The 13,805-nt window shown below is 37.8% G+C and overlaps 1 protein-coding gene across 5 annotated transcripts in view; it reads left to right on the top strand.

Moving 5' to 3' along the window:
* The window catches only part of Amn1 (antagonist of mitotic exit network 1 homolog), a 36,066-nt gene that overhangs the window by 20,677 nt on the left and 1,584 nt on the right, over nucleotides 1-13,805 (top strand). For all 5 annotated transcript variants that reach the window (XM_015493209.2, XM_048802496.1, XM_048802497.1 and 2 more), the window contains exons 4-6: nucleotides 2,675-2,892; nucleotides 3,669-3,725; nucleotides 4,718-4,829. In XM_015493209.2, the coding sequence (XP_015348695.1) occupies nucleotides 2,675-2,892; nucleotides 3,669-3,725; nucleotides 4,718-4,829 (387 nt within the window). The remainder of the gene's footprint in view (nucleotides 1-2,674; nucleotides 2,893-3,668; nucleotides 3,726-4,717; nucleotides 4,830-13,805) is intronic.

Raw genomic sequence — 13,805 nt, 5'->3', positions numbered from 1 at the left:
TTTTTTTTTTTTTTTTTTTTGTACTGGGGTTTGAACCCAGGGGTGCTTAACCAACAAGCCACATCCCCAGCCCTGAGTTGCCTAGGGCCTCACTAAGTTGCTGAGGCTGACCTTGAATTCAAAATCCTCCTGCCTCAGCTTCCCAAGTGGTTAAGAGTTGTTATAGAGTTTACCTGCCCCACCCCCTTTCCCAAAGGTCAGTGGTTGGATTGGCAAGCTCTTGTTTTAATCACTTGGTCTTTCTGGAGGCAGTCCCCATCCTGAGACTATCTAGAGGCCCCACATTGTTACCACATTAGCATTAAACCAAATATAATCAAAATATCTCATTATGAATAACAAGAGACATTCAAGAAATTTGAAGGGTTTTAGGGACTCTGTGTGGGAACTAGAGACAAAGACCAATTATATTTCTTCTTATACCACAACTTCCCTTCTGGAAGCAGATAAATAAATAATCATTCTTTCTTAAGATATGGAAAACAAGCCTGGTGTGATGTAAAAGGCTTGTAATCCCAGCAATTTAAAAGGCTGAGACAGGAGGATTAAAAGTTGGAGGCCAGCCTCAGCAATTTAGCAAGACCCTCAGCAATTTAATGAGAGCCAGTCTCAAAAAAGGAATGGGGGATGTAGCTCAGTGGTAAAGCACCCCTGGGTTAGATCCCCAGTACCAAAAATAAATATGAAAACAATAAAAATTACATATTCATGAATTTATCATCTTCCCTTTTGTGTGTTGCCCATAAGGGTATCTAGTCACAGTTCTACAGTGTTTGTGGTGACTGAAGGTCCCAGGATCTGAAGAATATTCCTTTTATTTATGTGGTATAGCATTATGTATGAGTATCCAGCATGCATTTACATCTATTTAATTGATTTAAGGAATTCTCTTTTTTTGACCTTCAGTGAAACATAAGATTGGTCCCAGCTGACAAAGAAGGAGCATAGTGATAGAACAGAAATCCAAATTTAGCTAAGCATGGTGGTACACACCCTGTAATCCCAGCAACTCACGAGGCTGAGGCAGGAGGGTTGAAAGGCCAGACTCAGCAACTTTGTGAGAACCTGTTTCAAAAAATAAGAACTGGAAATGTAACTCAGTGGTAGAGTGCCCCTAGGTTCAATTCCCCTGTACTACAAAAAGAAAAAAGAAAGAAAGAAAGAAATCCAAGTTAAGGTGAGGCAAGAGAGAATATATAGGTCTAGCTGTAACAGTGATCTACTTTATGCTTGATGCTCATGTTTCTTCTCCTCTTTTCGCCCTGTCCCTCTCTAATCTCTCCCCTTCCCTAATTTCAGGGGAAATAAGTTTACCTTTCTTCCCCATTTTAGGCATATTTATCTGTCCTTGAGGAATTAAGTAATCCAGACTTTGTGTCCTTGAGCACACCTGTCTCCTTCCCATCCACCCTAAAAAGGGCTTTGTTTGTGACAAGTCACCTTTCTCCTTGAGCCAGCTTTTCCTATTTTTTAATTAAGTCACCCTCTTGCCTCAATACCTTGTCTCTCAACTTAACTGACCTACGACAGGACAGGCAGCCAGCACTTTTAAATCCAGTAACAGGTGAACCACTTTGAAAATGGCTAACGTACAATTGGTGGTGGCTAAAATGAAAATCAGTCACATTTTTCATTGTTCAGCTCCAGGACTGCAGAAGCCCCAGCATACTGTTTACGGTCCCCAAAGAAAAAAAGTTGGAGGACTCAACAGCAAGATTTTGGACATTTTATTACACCCTCCTAGGCAGCAGTGGGCCAAGATACAATGAGGGTCACCCTACACCTACAAGCAGGGGGAATATATATATAGGTTAGGTTGCATATCAGGTGAAGTCCTTAGATGTTTTATGAGTACATTCCTTTCCTTTACAACAAGGTCACTTTGCTTAGATTCTCACCTAATGATTAGAGATAAGGGAAGTGGCCAGCTTCCCCTCTTTCCTTCATTATCACATCTTTTTGAAGTCCTCACTGCAGGCTTTTTAGGCACTAATTAGTATTTAACCAAACATTCATATACATATACAACACATACACATGCACATATATATTATTGATGCAAAATAATGATTCATCTTTGAAGGAAATAAGAAAATTGTTTATTCTAAGACAAATGTAAGTGACCTAGGCCAGGAGTACTGATTCAAATTGCCCTGAAAAAGTGTTCCAAATTAAAGGAGCTATAACAACTTTTATACAGAGAACAAAGGTAACTGTAAATCACAACACTTGGCAAATACATTGGTGGGGACATTACTTAGGCATGTTGAAGTAAAAAGCAGGGAAATTTTGACCACCGTTATGAGATGGTCTTACCACATCTTAGGAGATTGAGGAAGTCAAGGTCAGTCTACTTTGTCAAGCTATAGATGGTCAGTTAAGTCTATACATTCTGGAAGATATACCTAAACATGAGAATGGTAAGTCAGATGCAAAAGTCAGGAGTAATGGCTTGCTTTCTAAAGGACAAAAATAACCCTTATAAAATAAGCCTTTGGTGTCTTACCTTATATAGGCGCCCATAAGCCTGCCTGTGTTGATATCTCCTAGTGGGAAGAATTTGTCCATCTGCTGCTTGCCTGAAGAAATTCTATCACAGTTGTTTCTTTGGGAATGTTTAATTTCACAATATATACACACATATATAGTTCATTGATATTATGTTGTCCCCCAGGGATAAAAGCTGTGGCTTCATCTTGTTCATATCTCCATGAAGCTATTTTAAAAAGGTGCTGCAATCTCACTGATGAAGGAGTCCTTGCTCTTGCACTCAATTGCCGCCTGCTCAAGATTATCGATCTAGGTGGATGCTTAAGTATTACTGATGTGTCCTTACACGCATTAGGAAAAAACTGCCCATTTTTGCAGAGTATTGACTTTTCAGCTACTCAGGTAAGTGAAATATGGACTTGAAACATATAGACTATGTGTTGGCCTAATGTAGGACAGATGAGGCTAGACACCCGAGAAGTTTTTAGGAAGCAGGTTTATTTAAGCTGCAGTGGTTTCGGAGGGGTTAATGCCTAAAAATCTCTGGACCCTGGGTGTGAAAATTCTTTTAGATTTATACTCAATGGAGTGATTACATGACAGTGGGCAGGTACATAACAGTTACTGTTTGTCCCATATTCTTAGGCTAGACAGAGTTTCACAAGTTTTTACCACAGAAAACAGAAATAGTAACTTTTATACAGTGAGCTCTCTTGAGACAGAGTCTATCACACACTTTTTTTCTACAAACCTAGCATTTACAAGAAATAGGAAGCTTTAAATCCCATTAAGGTCCCTGAAGAAATCCTGTGAAATTCTGTTGACACTCTCAAAATCTTGCTGACAAAAACTTAATTATGGTGGGAGGTGGCTGGAGAATTTTGATTATGATAAGGGTCTTTTTGAGGGCTACTCAGGCCCAATGTATTTCCATAACTAATCAGAAGAACATAATTCTTTTGGTTATTATTGAAATTATTGACCACTTTATGCTTTTGTTGGTTAAAGAATTGTAAATTGGTGTATTCTTAATTATTTTAAGCAACAAAGGTGAGAGATGTATGTCTAAAAGACACATTTGCTGAATGGAAGACAAACTCTCTAAATGATTAATAAATTTTAGAAAATTTTACGTCCTTCACTCCATTTATGGGCTGTGTCTTTTTCCCTTTGCTTAGGTATCTGACAATGGTGTGGTTGCACTTGTGAGTGGATTATGTGCCAAGAAATTAGAGGTAATTTTTAAATATCTCTAGAGATGATGGCAACTAAATTTTACATCATCCCCATATTTTATTAATTTTTGTTTTTATTTTTTTGTAGCACTAGGGATTGAACCTAGGGTTACTCTACCACTGAGCTATATCCCCAACCCTTTTATTTCTTATCTTGAGATAGGGTCTTGCTAAGTTGTGGAGGCTTGCCTCAAACTTGCAATCCTCCTATTTCAGCCTCAAAAGTCACTGGTATTACAGGTGTTTACTACCATGCCCTGCTCAGAAATTATTTTCTAAGCAGAAGATCAAGCCTTTTTAATTAGGTATTTCATAGACCTTTTTTCATCCCCTCCTTCACTCTTTTTTGTTTTTTGTTTTTTCAGTGCTGGGGATTGAACCCAGGGCTTCATGCATCCTAGGCAAGCACTCTACTGCTGAGCCACCCACATCCCCTTTTTGAGACAGGGTTCCACTAAGTTGCTCACTATGTTCTCAAACTTACAATCCTCCTGCCTAAGCCTCCCTAGTAGCTGTGATTACAACTGTGCACCACTGCATCTTCTTAATTTTAAATATTTTATCTTATTATATTTTATTAATAAAGTATATTTTAAACCAATTCTCCACCTCTTTACTATTATAAATATTTTTTTGTAGTGGGCATGTTTAGTTATTTCCTGTGCACATGTAGAAAAGTTTCTCTGTATTGGACATTTATAATTGGAATTGCTGTGTTCTGGAGTATACACGTCTTCAGTTTTAATAGATATTGCCAAATTGCTTTATAAAATAGTGGAGCATTTAACTTTTAATGCTGCTTTACTTTCCAAACTATTTAAGACTTATGTGGTCCTTTCTATATAGTTTTTTTTTTCAAGTAGATATTTGTTTCTTTTTGCATATGAGTATTTCCCAGACCTTTCTTATATTGTTATTTGTGTGTGTGTGTATGTGTGTATTATATTATGGATCTACTTTTTCTTTTCACTTTCTTTTCTTTTTTTAAATAGGAGATTCATATGGCAGGTTGTGTAAATCTGACTGATGAGGCTGTAAAAGCTGTCCTTACTTACTGTCCTCAGATACAAATATTACTCTTCCATGGATGCCCCCTAATAACAGGTGAGTCTGATAGATTGCTTATGTTTAAATCCTGGATTTGTCTTTTATTAACTGTGTGATGTTGAGGAAATTACTTAATCCATTTTTCTCATCTTAATACAGTTTTTCTTATCTATTAAATGGGCAGATAACAGTATCTTCTTCATAGGTTTACTTATGATGATCACCTAAAACCAATTTTTTTTTTTTCCCCAGTATTAGGAATAGAGCCCAGGGGCACTCTACCACTGACCTACATCCCTGTCCCTTTAATTTTTTTTTAATTTTGAGACAGAATCTCACCAAGTTGCCAAGGCTGGCTTCAAACTTGCAGTTCTCCCATCTAAGCTTCCCGAGTAGCTGGGATTACAGGTGTAGACCACCAGGCCTGGCTCTACCTGATAACTCTTTATGTGGTACCTCACACATTGAAAGAACTCAATAAATGTTAGTCATAATTATAATGGTGGTGGTGGTGGTAGTGATGGTTTGGTAAGTATTCAATAAACATTAACTATATAAGGATGATGACAGCAACAATTGTTGTGGTCATGATACTAAACATGATGCTTTATGGAGACAATAAAAATTTCAATTTTAAATTATTACATTTGTGACATATAATAAATGACCTGTTAAGTGTTATTTCATCAGGTTGTAGACACTGATATTCAGTATAATTTTGACTCAAGCTAATGTGGCTCCTCACTGAAGAACAAAGTAGCCATAGCTCATTTGGCCTACGTAGGAGCCATGAGACTCAATTTCACCCTACCCCAGAATTTATGGTACCTCAACCCTTTCACATTTTCCCCCTAGTGGGTCTCATACCTTAACATAACCTGGATCTCCATGTGAATTAGTAATTATATCTAGTCCTTCCAGCTCATTTCTCTAATTATAGTGGAAATAGTTTTTCCCCTAGGTCAAGTTACTATCCTGGAAATATCTTTGATAACTTTGATCATATTTTCTAATGTTTGGACAGCTAGTCTTTTATTTATGTATTTTTAACCCAGGGGTGCTTTACCACTGAGGCACATCCCCAGCCCATTTTATTTATCGTTTTTACTTTGAAACAGAGTCTCATTAAGTTGCTAAGGCTGGCCTCAAACTTGTAATTTTTGTGCCTCAGCCTTCCAAGCTGCAGAGCCCGGCTGAATAGCCAGGTTTTTTTTTGTTTTTTTTTTAGTTGTAGTTGGACACAATATCTTTATTTATTTATTTCTATGTGGTGCTGAGGATCAAACCCAGGGCCCCACACTGCTAGGCAAGTGCTCTATCGCTGAGCCACAACCCCAGCCCTGAACAGCCTGTCTTAATGAAGACTATAGCCTCATTTTTCAAGAGCCAAAAGGAACTAAGAAACTGGTAGTAATAGTTATATTGCTGAGCTTGGTGGCGCATACCTGTAATCCCAGTGGCTCAGGAGGCTAAGGCAGGAGGATGAGAGTTAAAAGTTAGCCTGAGCAACTTTGCAAGGCCTTAAGCAACTCAGTGAGACCTATCTCTAGAATAAAATATAAAACAGGGCTGGGGATGTGGCTCAGTGGTTAAGCCCTGCCCTCCCCGGCTTCAATCCCTGGTAGCTGCTAATGATGATGATGATGATAATAATGATTATCTCTAGCGGAGAATAGGAAGAAGTCCTCAATAGGTAAGAAATAGGTATACCCTTTTGTACCTTTTGAATTTTGTGTTATGTGGAGGATTTCGACTTATTAAAAATTCAGAATTACTTTAAGGAAATGATTACAACCAGAAAAACTCCTAGAACTGAGGCTGGGTACGTTACACTGTCGTAGGGATTTTGAGAAGGCAAACAGGGTCTCTGGTCATTAAAAACGCCAGAAAATTGTATTCTAATAGGTAGGCTATTTTTTAAAATTTTAATTTGGTATATAAGATAGCAGGAATGCATTATAATTCATATTACACATATAGAGCACAATTTTTCATATCTCTGGTTGTATACAAAGTAGAGTCACACCATTCATGTCTTCATACATGTACTTAGGTTAACGCTGTCCATTTCATTACCCCGTCTTTCCAACCCCCATGCCCCTTCCCTTCCCCTTCCACCCCTTTGCCCTATGTAGAGTTCATCTAATCCTCCCATGCCCCCCCACCTCCAGGTAGGCTATTTTTTTATAGATGAGACCACAGTATGTGAAATGTCAGTTTTAACAATGGACTCTTGCAGCACACCAACTAAAAATTTATAATTCTACCCATTGAGCTATGTATATCGTTAACCAATACACTAAACAAGCAAGGAGTACTTCTAAATTGACCCTTACTTTTCTTGTGTTACTTTAATCACACACCTGCTCTTAAGGGGCCAGTTTTTCCTATTGCCAGATGAAATCACAAACCAGTGCCAATGAGTTGTTTTTTTGTTGTTGTTGTTGTTTTGTTTTTTGGTTTTTTTTGGTGGTGCTGGGGATCAAACCCAGGGCCTTGTGCATGCAAGGCAGGCACTATATTAGCTGAGTTATAGTCCTAGCCTGTCATTGTGTTTTCTTTTTAATAATTTTTTAGTTTTAGATGGACTCAATACCTTTATTTATTTGTTTGTTTGTTTGTTTTATATGGTGCTGAGACTCAAACCCAGTGCCTCACACATGCTAGGCAAGCTCTCTACCACTGAGTCACAACCCCAGTACCCCCCCACCACTGTTTTCTTATCTCCGTTTTATAGGTTTTTTTATGGGTTTTTTTGGGGTGTGTCTGTGTGTGTGTGTGTGTGCGCGCGCGCGCTGGGGATTGAACCCAGGGCCTTGTGCATGCAAGATAAGCACTCTACCAACTGAGCTATATCCCAGCCTCATGCTTTATAGTTAATATCTTGTCATTTTATATCACTAAAACCCTCTTTTTCAATAATTTAAAAGTCTTAGGTTTTAATACTAATGTATTGAATTCCAAATAATTTCAAGTTACACCTTCATGCTTCCCAGCTCAAGTTTGCTGTAGGTATAAAGGCTATAGGAGGAAAGGGGACATCATTAGTTTCTTGATTTTTCCATCTCATGATTCTCCCTTTCCTCCTCTGCCTTACCCCAGCCATAGTTCTGGCCCCATCAATGTCAGTCAAGATGGGACTGGGATGGGCAGGAGGGGGGAGGTAAAGTAATCAAAGTCTTCCATTACTGCTATGATCTCAGGTCAGCACCCCAGGCTGTGTGGGAGAATTGAACCTGATCTATAGGCACTTTTGAAGTTCATCAGATCCTACTTTCTACCACTCCCCTCATTATTATAGGTATCTCCTATTTGTAGTTCTCTTGATTTAAGCAAATGTGTCTGTTCTGACCAGGAGCTAGTGTTTTCCTCTGCCTCCAAGCACCTGGCAATATACCTTCAGTATCTTTCTTTTGAGGTTGCCTAGCCATCTAAGTTGTTTTCAAAGGCAAAATATAAGGCAACTCCATGCCTGCCCACATCTGTCTGTAGGAAACACATGCTTTAGACAAAAGGAATGCAGATATTTTCCAACCTCAGTCCTGTTTAGCTACCTGGACTATCACCTTAACTTTCTGCCCTTTTGTTTTTCTTAGTTATGGCTCTGATATTAGTCTACTATGTCTCTCAAGCTCCAAGGACAAATCACACTCTCCAACTGATCTCCTTAGAATTCTGTTCACTAGGCTTGCAGGGAAGAGAAAGCACCCTCAATACTAAAACTCCATTCACATCTGTCTTCAAAGAAACGTTTCTTCAGTTTAGAACTCTTCATCCCTTCCACTTTAATACGTGTGTGTGTGTGTGTGTGTGTGTGTGTGTGTGTGGTGGGGGTGGGGATTGAGATTGAACCTAGGGGTACTCTACTACTGAGCTATGTTCCCCAGTCCTTTTAAAAATTTGAGACAGGATCTTATTAAGTTGCCCAAGCTAGCCTTGAACTTGCAATTCTTTTGCTTCAGCCTCCCGAGTAATTGGAATTACAAGCGTGCATCACTGCACCCAGCTCTCTGGGGTTTTTGTTTTGGTTTGGGTTTTTGTTGCTGTTGTTCTGTATCAGCGATTGAACCCAGGGGTGCTTAATCACTGAGCCACATCCCCAGCCTTTTTTATTGTATTTTTACTAAGTTACTTAGGGCCTTGCTAAATTGCTTAGAGTGCTTTGAACTTGTGATCCTTCTGCCTTAGCCTCCCTAGCCACTGGGATTACAGGTGTGCACCACTGTACTGGGCAAACACTATTTTTAAATGGATGAGGCACCATGGATTCAAAAATCTATTTTCAACCATACATTTGGAAATCATGTGTAGGTTGTATACATGTATTTCAGTTTGTAATGAAAGAATACGTGGTACCTTAGTCTGGTAACATTTGGTGAAATGGTTCTGTTTTAATCTTTTGTTATATTTGTCTTGTATAGCTTGGCTATACATGTTGTAAAATTAATCATTCCTAATTTTACCTTGATAATCTTTCTGGTTACTATTTGAAAATAACTGGTGTTTTTCCTTCTACTTTTAATAGATGTCAAGTCAGAAAAAATGTATACAGTCAACCAGAAACTTATTCTTAGGTAGACTGTTTAAAATCATTATCAAAAAACCTCATAGAAAGCTGCATGTGGTGGTACATACCTCTAATCCCAGCATCTAGGAAGACTGAGGCAGTGGAATTTCAAGTTCAAGGCCAGCAAGGGCAACTTAGTGAGATCCTGTCTCAAAATGAAAATAAAAAGGGCTGGGGATGTAGCTCAGTGGTAGAGCACTTGCCTCTCACATACAAGGTCCTGGGATAAATTGCCAGAATCACAAAATTAAAAACAAACAAAAAAGGCACCAATATATAACTTTGATTTTTTAACATATCCAGTTGTTTTAAAAATAGCTAAATAAACATATATTTAGACATTTACAATCTGCCTGCTTTGCAGACCCTGCAAAGTACACCTAATATCTACAATACACAGGAAAGATAAAACCCGGGGTTACAAAAGACCCCAAGCCACTGCTCCTGTTTTTAATGATCTAAACTAGACACTCCCTGTTGATGAACAACATACCATATAAATCCTCTCTCCAATCCTTCAGGAATTCCCTTACCTTATTCTTTCTGAGTAGTGAATTCCCAAAAGGGAGATATATGTGTGTGTGTGTGTGTATGTGTGTGTGTGTGTATATATTATATATATACATATATATATAATGCAGAATGCATTACAATTAATATTACACATATAGAGCACAATTTTTCATATCTCTAGTTGTATACAAAGTATATTCAGACCAATTTGTGTCTTCATTCATGTACTTTGGATAATGATATCCATCACATTCCACCATCATTTCTAACCCACTGCCCGCTCCCACTCCTCTGCCCTATCCGTTTATCTATTCCTTCCATGCTCCCCCTGCCTGCCCCACTATGAATCAGCCTCAGAGAATACACAATCAGTCAACAAATATATGAAAAAATGTTCATCATCTCTAGCAGTTAAGAGAAATACAAATCAAAACTACTCTAAGATTTCATCCCACTCCTATCAAAATGGCAGCTGTTATGAATTCAAATAACAGTAAGTGTTGGCAAGGATGTGGGGAAAAAGGCACACTCATTCATTGCTGGTGGGACTGCAAATTGGTGCAGCCAATATGGAAAGCAATGAAGATTCCTTGGAAAACTGGGAATGGAACCACCATTTGACTCAGCTATCCCTCTCCTCCGTCTATACCCAAAGGACTTAAAAACAGCATACTATAGGGACACAGCCACGTCAATGTTTATAGCAGCACAATTCACAATAGCTAAACTGTGGAACCAACCTAGATGACCTTCAGTAGATGAATGGATTAAAAAATGTGGCATTTATACACAATGGAATTTTACCCAAAAGGGACTTTCTGAATGCACACCGGTCAAAGTGTTGCCCAAATAAAGATCATAGTGTCCTTCTGCCACCTTGTGGTCATATTTTTTCCTTAAAGTGCTTTGATATTCCTCAGATTCACTATAGTTACATGCATGATATGGCACTCTTACAAGATATTCACAGGTATAGCATATGACAAAAAAAAAAAAAAAGGTTATGTATCCAAAAAATTTGTAAAGTTTAACATACCACTATAATGAATCTTAATTTATCAAAGTCTCCAAGAAAAACTATAGTTAAAAAACTTGTTTAACCTTGTTTACTCCAGCATTTCCCAGTTTTTAGCACTTTTTTGATTGACCTAGCCATCTCCTTCATTATATATTATTATATCTTAGTTTTCTGATCCTTAATATCACAGAATAGGAAAGTAAGGTATTAGAATGTTACTTTCCCAGTGTGACAAAGTTTTTAATAAAATAAGTGAAATGAGTAGTGATCCCCAGTCTTCTGCCATCTGTCCAAAACTTAGAATAAATCACTTAGCTTCTGTGGGTCTCAACTTTATCTTGTCTGTAATGTTTAATCATAAAATTGGGAGATCTGATAGTAATACAAAAGTTCATATATAATGGCTTTTATTAATTTTGTTTGTTTGCTTGGCGGGGCGGTTACTGGGGACTGAACTCAGAGGCACCACTGAACCACATCTTCAACTCTTTTTATATTTTATTTTGAGACAGGGTCTAAGTTGCTTAGGGCCTTTGCTAAGTTGCTAAGGCTGATCTTGAATTTACAGTTCACCTGTCAGCCTTCTGAGCCACTGGGATTACAGGCGTGCACCACTGTGACCAGCTTAATAAAGGTTCTTTAATGAAACAAATTTTTTAAAAAAGAAAATTGAGGGCTGGGGATGTGGCTCAGGCGGTAGCGTGCTCGCCTGGCGTGCGTGCGGCCCAGGTTCGATCCTCAGCACCACATACAAACAAAGATGTTGTGTCCGCCGAAAACTAAAACATAAATATAAAATTCTCTCTCTGTCTCCCTCTCTCTCCAAAAAATAAAAAATAATAAAAAAAGAAGAAAAAAGAAAATTGAAAAAAAAATATTCTTCATTGAGAAAAAAAGTGAATGTTTCTAAATTACCCTTTCCCTCTTTGCTGTCAGTATTCCTGAATCTGCTAGCATTATATATTTTTGTTACCATCACTGAGGGAAAATAAATTATATATTCAACTTATTTTTTAATATTTTTGAATTTCCTTTGTGGTCTTGGGGGTTTCAACCCAGCCCTTTAAAATTTTTTTTTTTTTTTTTAAGACAGAGTTTCACTGAGTTGCTTAAGGCCTCACTAAATTGCTGAAGCTGGCTTTCACTTACAATCTTCCTGCCTCAGCCTCCTGAGTCACTGGGATGTGCTCTGCTCATAGTTGAGGATTTGTTTTAGCCTGATTACAGTCAAGTTCTTAAGATTCCTGGATAATTCATACATCAAGATTTAGCCCAAAATGCCGAAAAGTATTTTAAGACAGAAATGGCTTGCTTCAGTTTCCTTTTTGGGGGGAGGGGGCACTAGGGTTGAATTCAGGGTCACTCTACCACTGAGCTACATCCTCAGTTATTTATATCTATCTATCTATCTATCTATCTTTGATACTAGGGATTAAACCCAGGGGCACTTAACAATTGAGCCACATCCCCAGCCCTTTAAAAAAAAATTTTATTTTGAGACAGGGTCTTGCTAAATTGCTTAGGCTGGCTTTGAACTTGTGATCTTCCTGACTCAGCCTCCTGAGTGTCTGGGGATTACAGGCATTCACTACCGTGTCCAGCATTTTTTTTTTTTTGAGTCAGGATTTTGCTCTGTTGTTAAAAGTCTCCCTAAATTGCTAAGGCTGGCCTAGAAATTGCCATTTTCCTGCCTCAGCCTCCCAAATTATTGGGATTACCTACCAGCATGTGCCATTGCACTTTGCTTCAGTTTCTTTTAAAGGACAATCCCCTACCCCAATTACCTTGCTTAAAGGATAGTCCCCCACCCTAATTACCTGGATTGAATCTAGGGCCTAGCAAGTGTTCCACCACTGAGCTACACCTCCATTCCTTTTTATTTTTTGAAACACAGTCTCACTGATTTCTCAGACTGACAACTTAGCTAGACCCTCAGCAATTTAGCCAGACCCTGTCTCAAAATAAAAAAGGCCTGGGAACAGGAATGTTAACTCTGTGGTAAAATGCCCCTAAGCTCAATCTCTAAAACCAAAGGAAAAAAAGTAAAAGCTGATAGAACTAGAAGTAAAACCTAAGTCACCTGATCGTCAATTTATAATTCTTTCTTCAAAAGAAATTTCCTGAGCCTTTGGTGTGAAGCATCTTGTTACTAGGAAAGGGGAAAAAAATAGGAGGAGACATTAAACATCAGTAGCATAATAAGGAATCATTTCACTTTTACCATCCAGAGTCTGAATTTCTGTCATGTATTCTGCCATAGGATCATGAGTTATAGCTTAAATTCACATAGTAATGTTTCCTCATGTCTAAATTGAGGATGATGATAATTATTATATCTCTTAGGATTAGTTAAAAGATTAAATGATATATGAAGCATAGTATACAATTGAATAAGTCAATAATTAATGGTAGCCCTATTATTAGATGAAGTGTACATATCACTGTAATACTTTTAAGACACAGGCATTTGTTGTTTTCTCTGTAATTTTATCTTAGTTTTATTAACAAGAGTATAAAAGGGTAATCATACCATTAATCTGTATTTAAGCTTCTTCAAAGTCTTAGCATGAAATAGATAAAGCATTAAAGTAGTGTGACTGAACAGGGTTTAATGAAGGGAGTATTTACAAAGAAGTGAACAGGATTAAAGAAAGCCAGCAGGTATGTTAAGTCACCTTGGAAGCTAAAACATGCCCAAAGGTTAGAGGAGGGAACATTTACCAGAATGTGAAAAGTTGACCTATAGATGAACATTTTCCATATCTGTATAATGCCATTACAAAGCATGGTTTTTAGTGGACAACTATTACATGAATGCATTATTATTATTTTAACCAATTGATATTACTAGACATTTAGATGGATTTCAATTTTTTACAACACGTAGCAGTGATTTTGATATGGCTTCTCTCTCTCTTTTTTTTTTTTTTTTTTT

The sequence above is a fragment of the Marmota marmota genome, unplaced genomic scaffold (assembly GCF_001458135.2).
Source record: "Marmota marmota marmota unplaced genomic scaffold, marMar, whole genome shotgun sequence".
Taxonomy (NCBI): domain Eukaryota; kingdom Metazoa; phylum Chordata; class Mammalia; order Rodentia; family Sciuridae; genus Marmota; species Marmota marmota.
The sequence above is the reverse complement of the archived record's forward strand: the minus strand, read 5'-3'. Positions and strand labels throughout refer to the sequence as shown.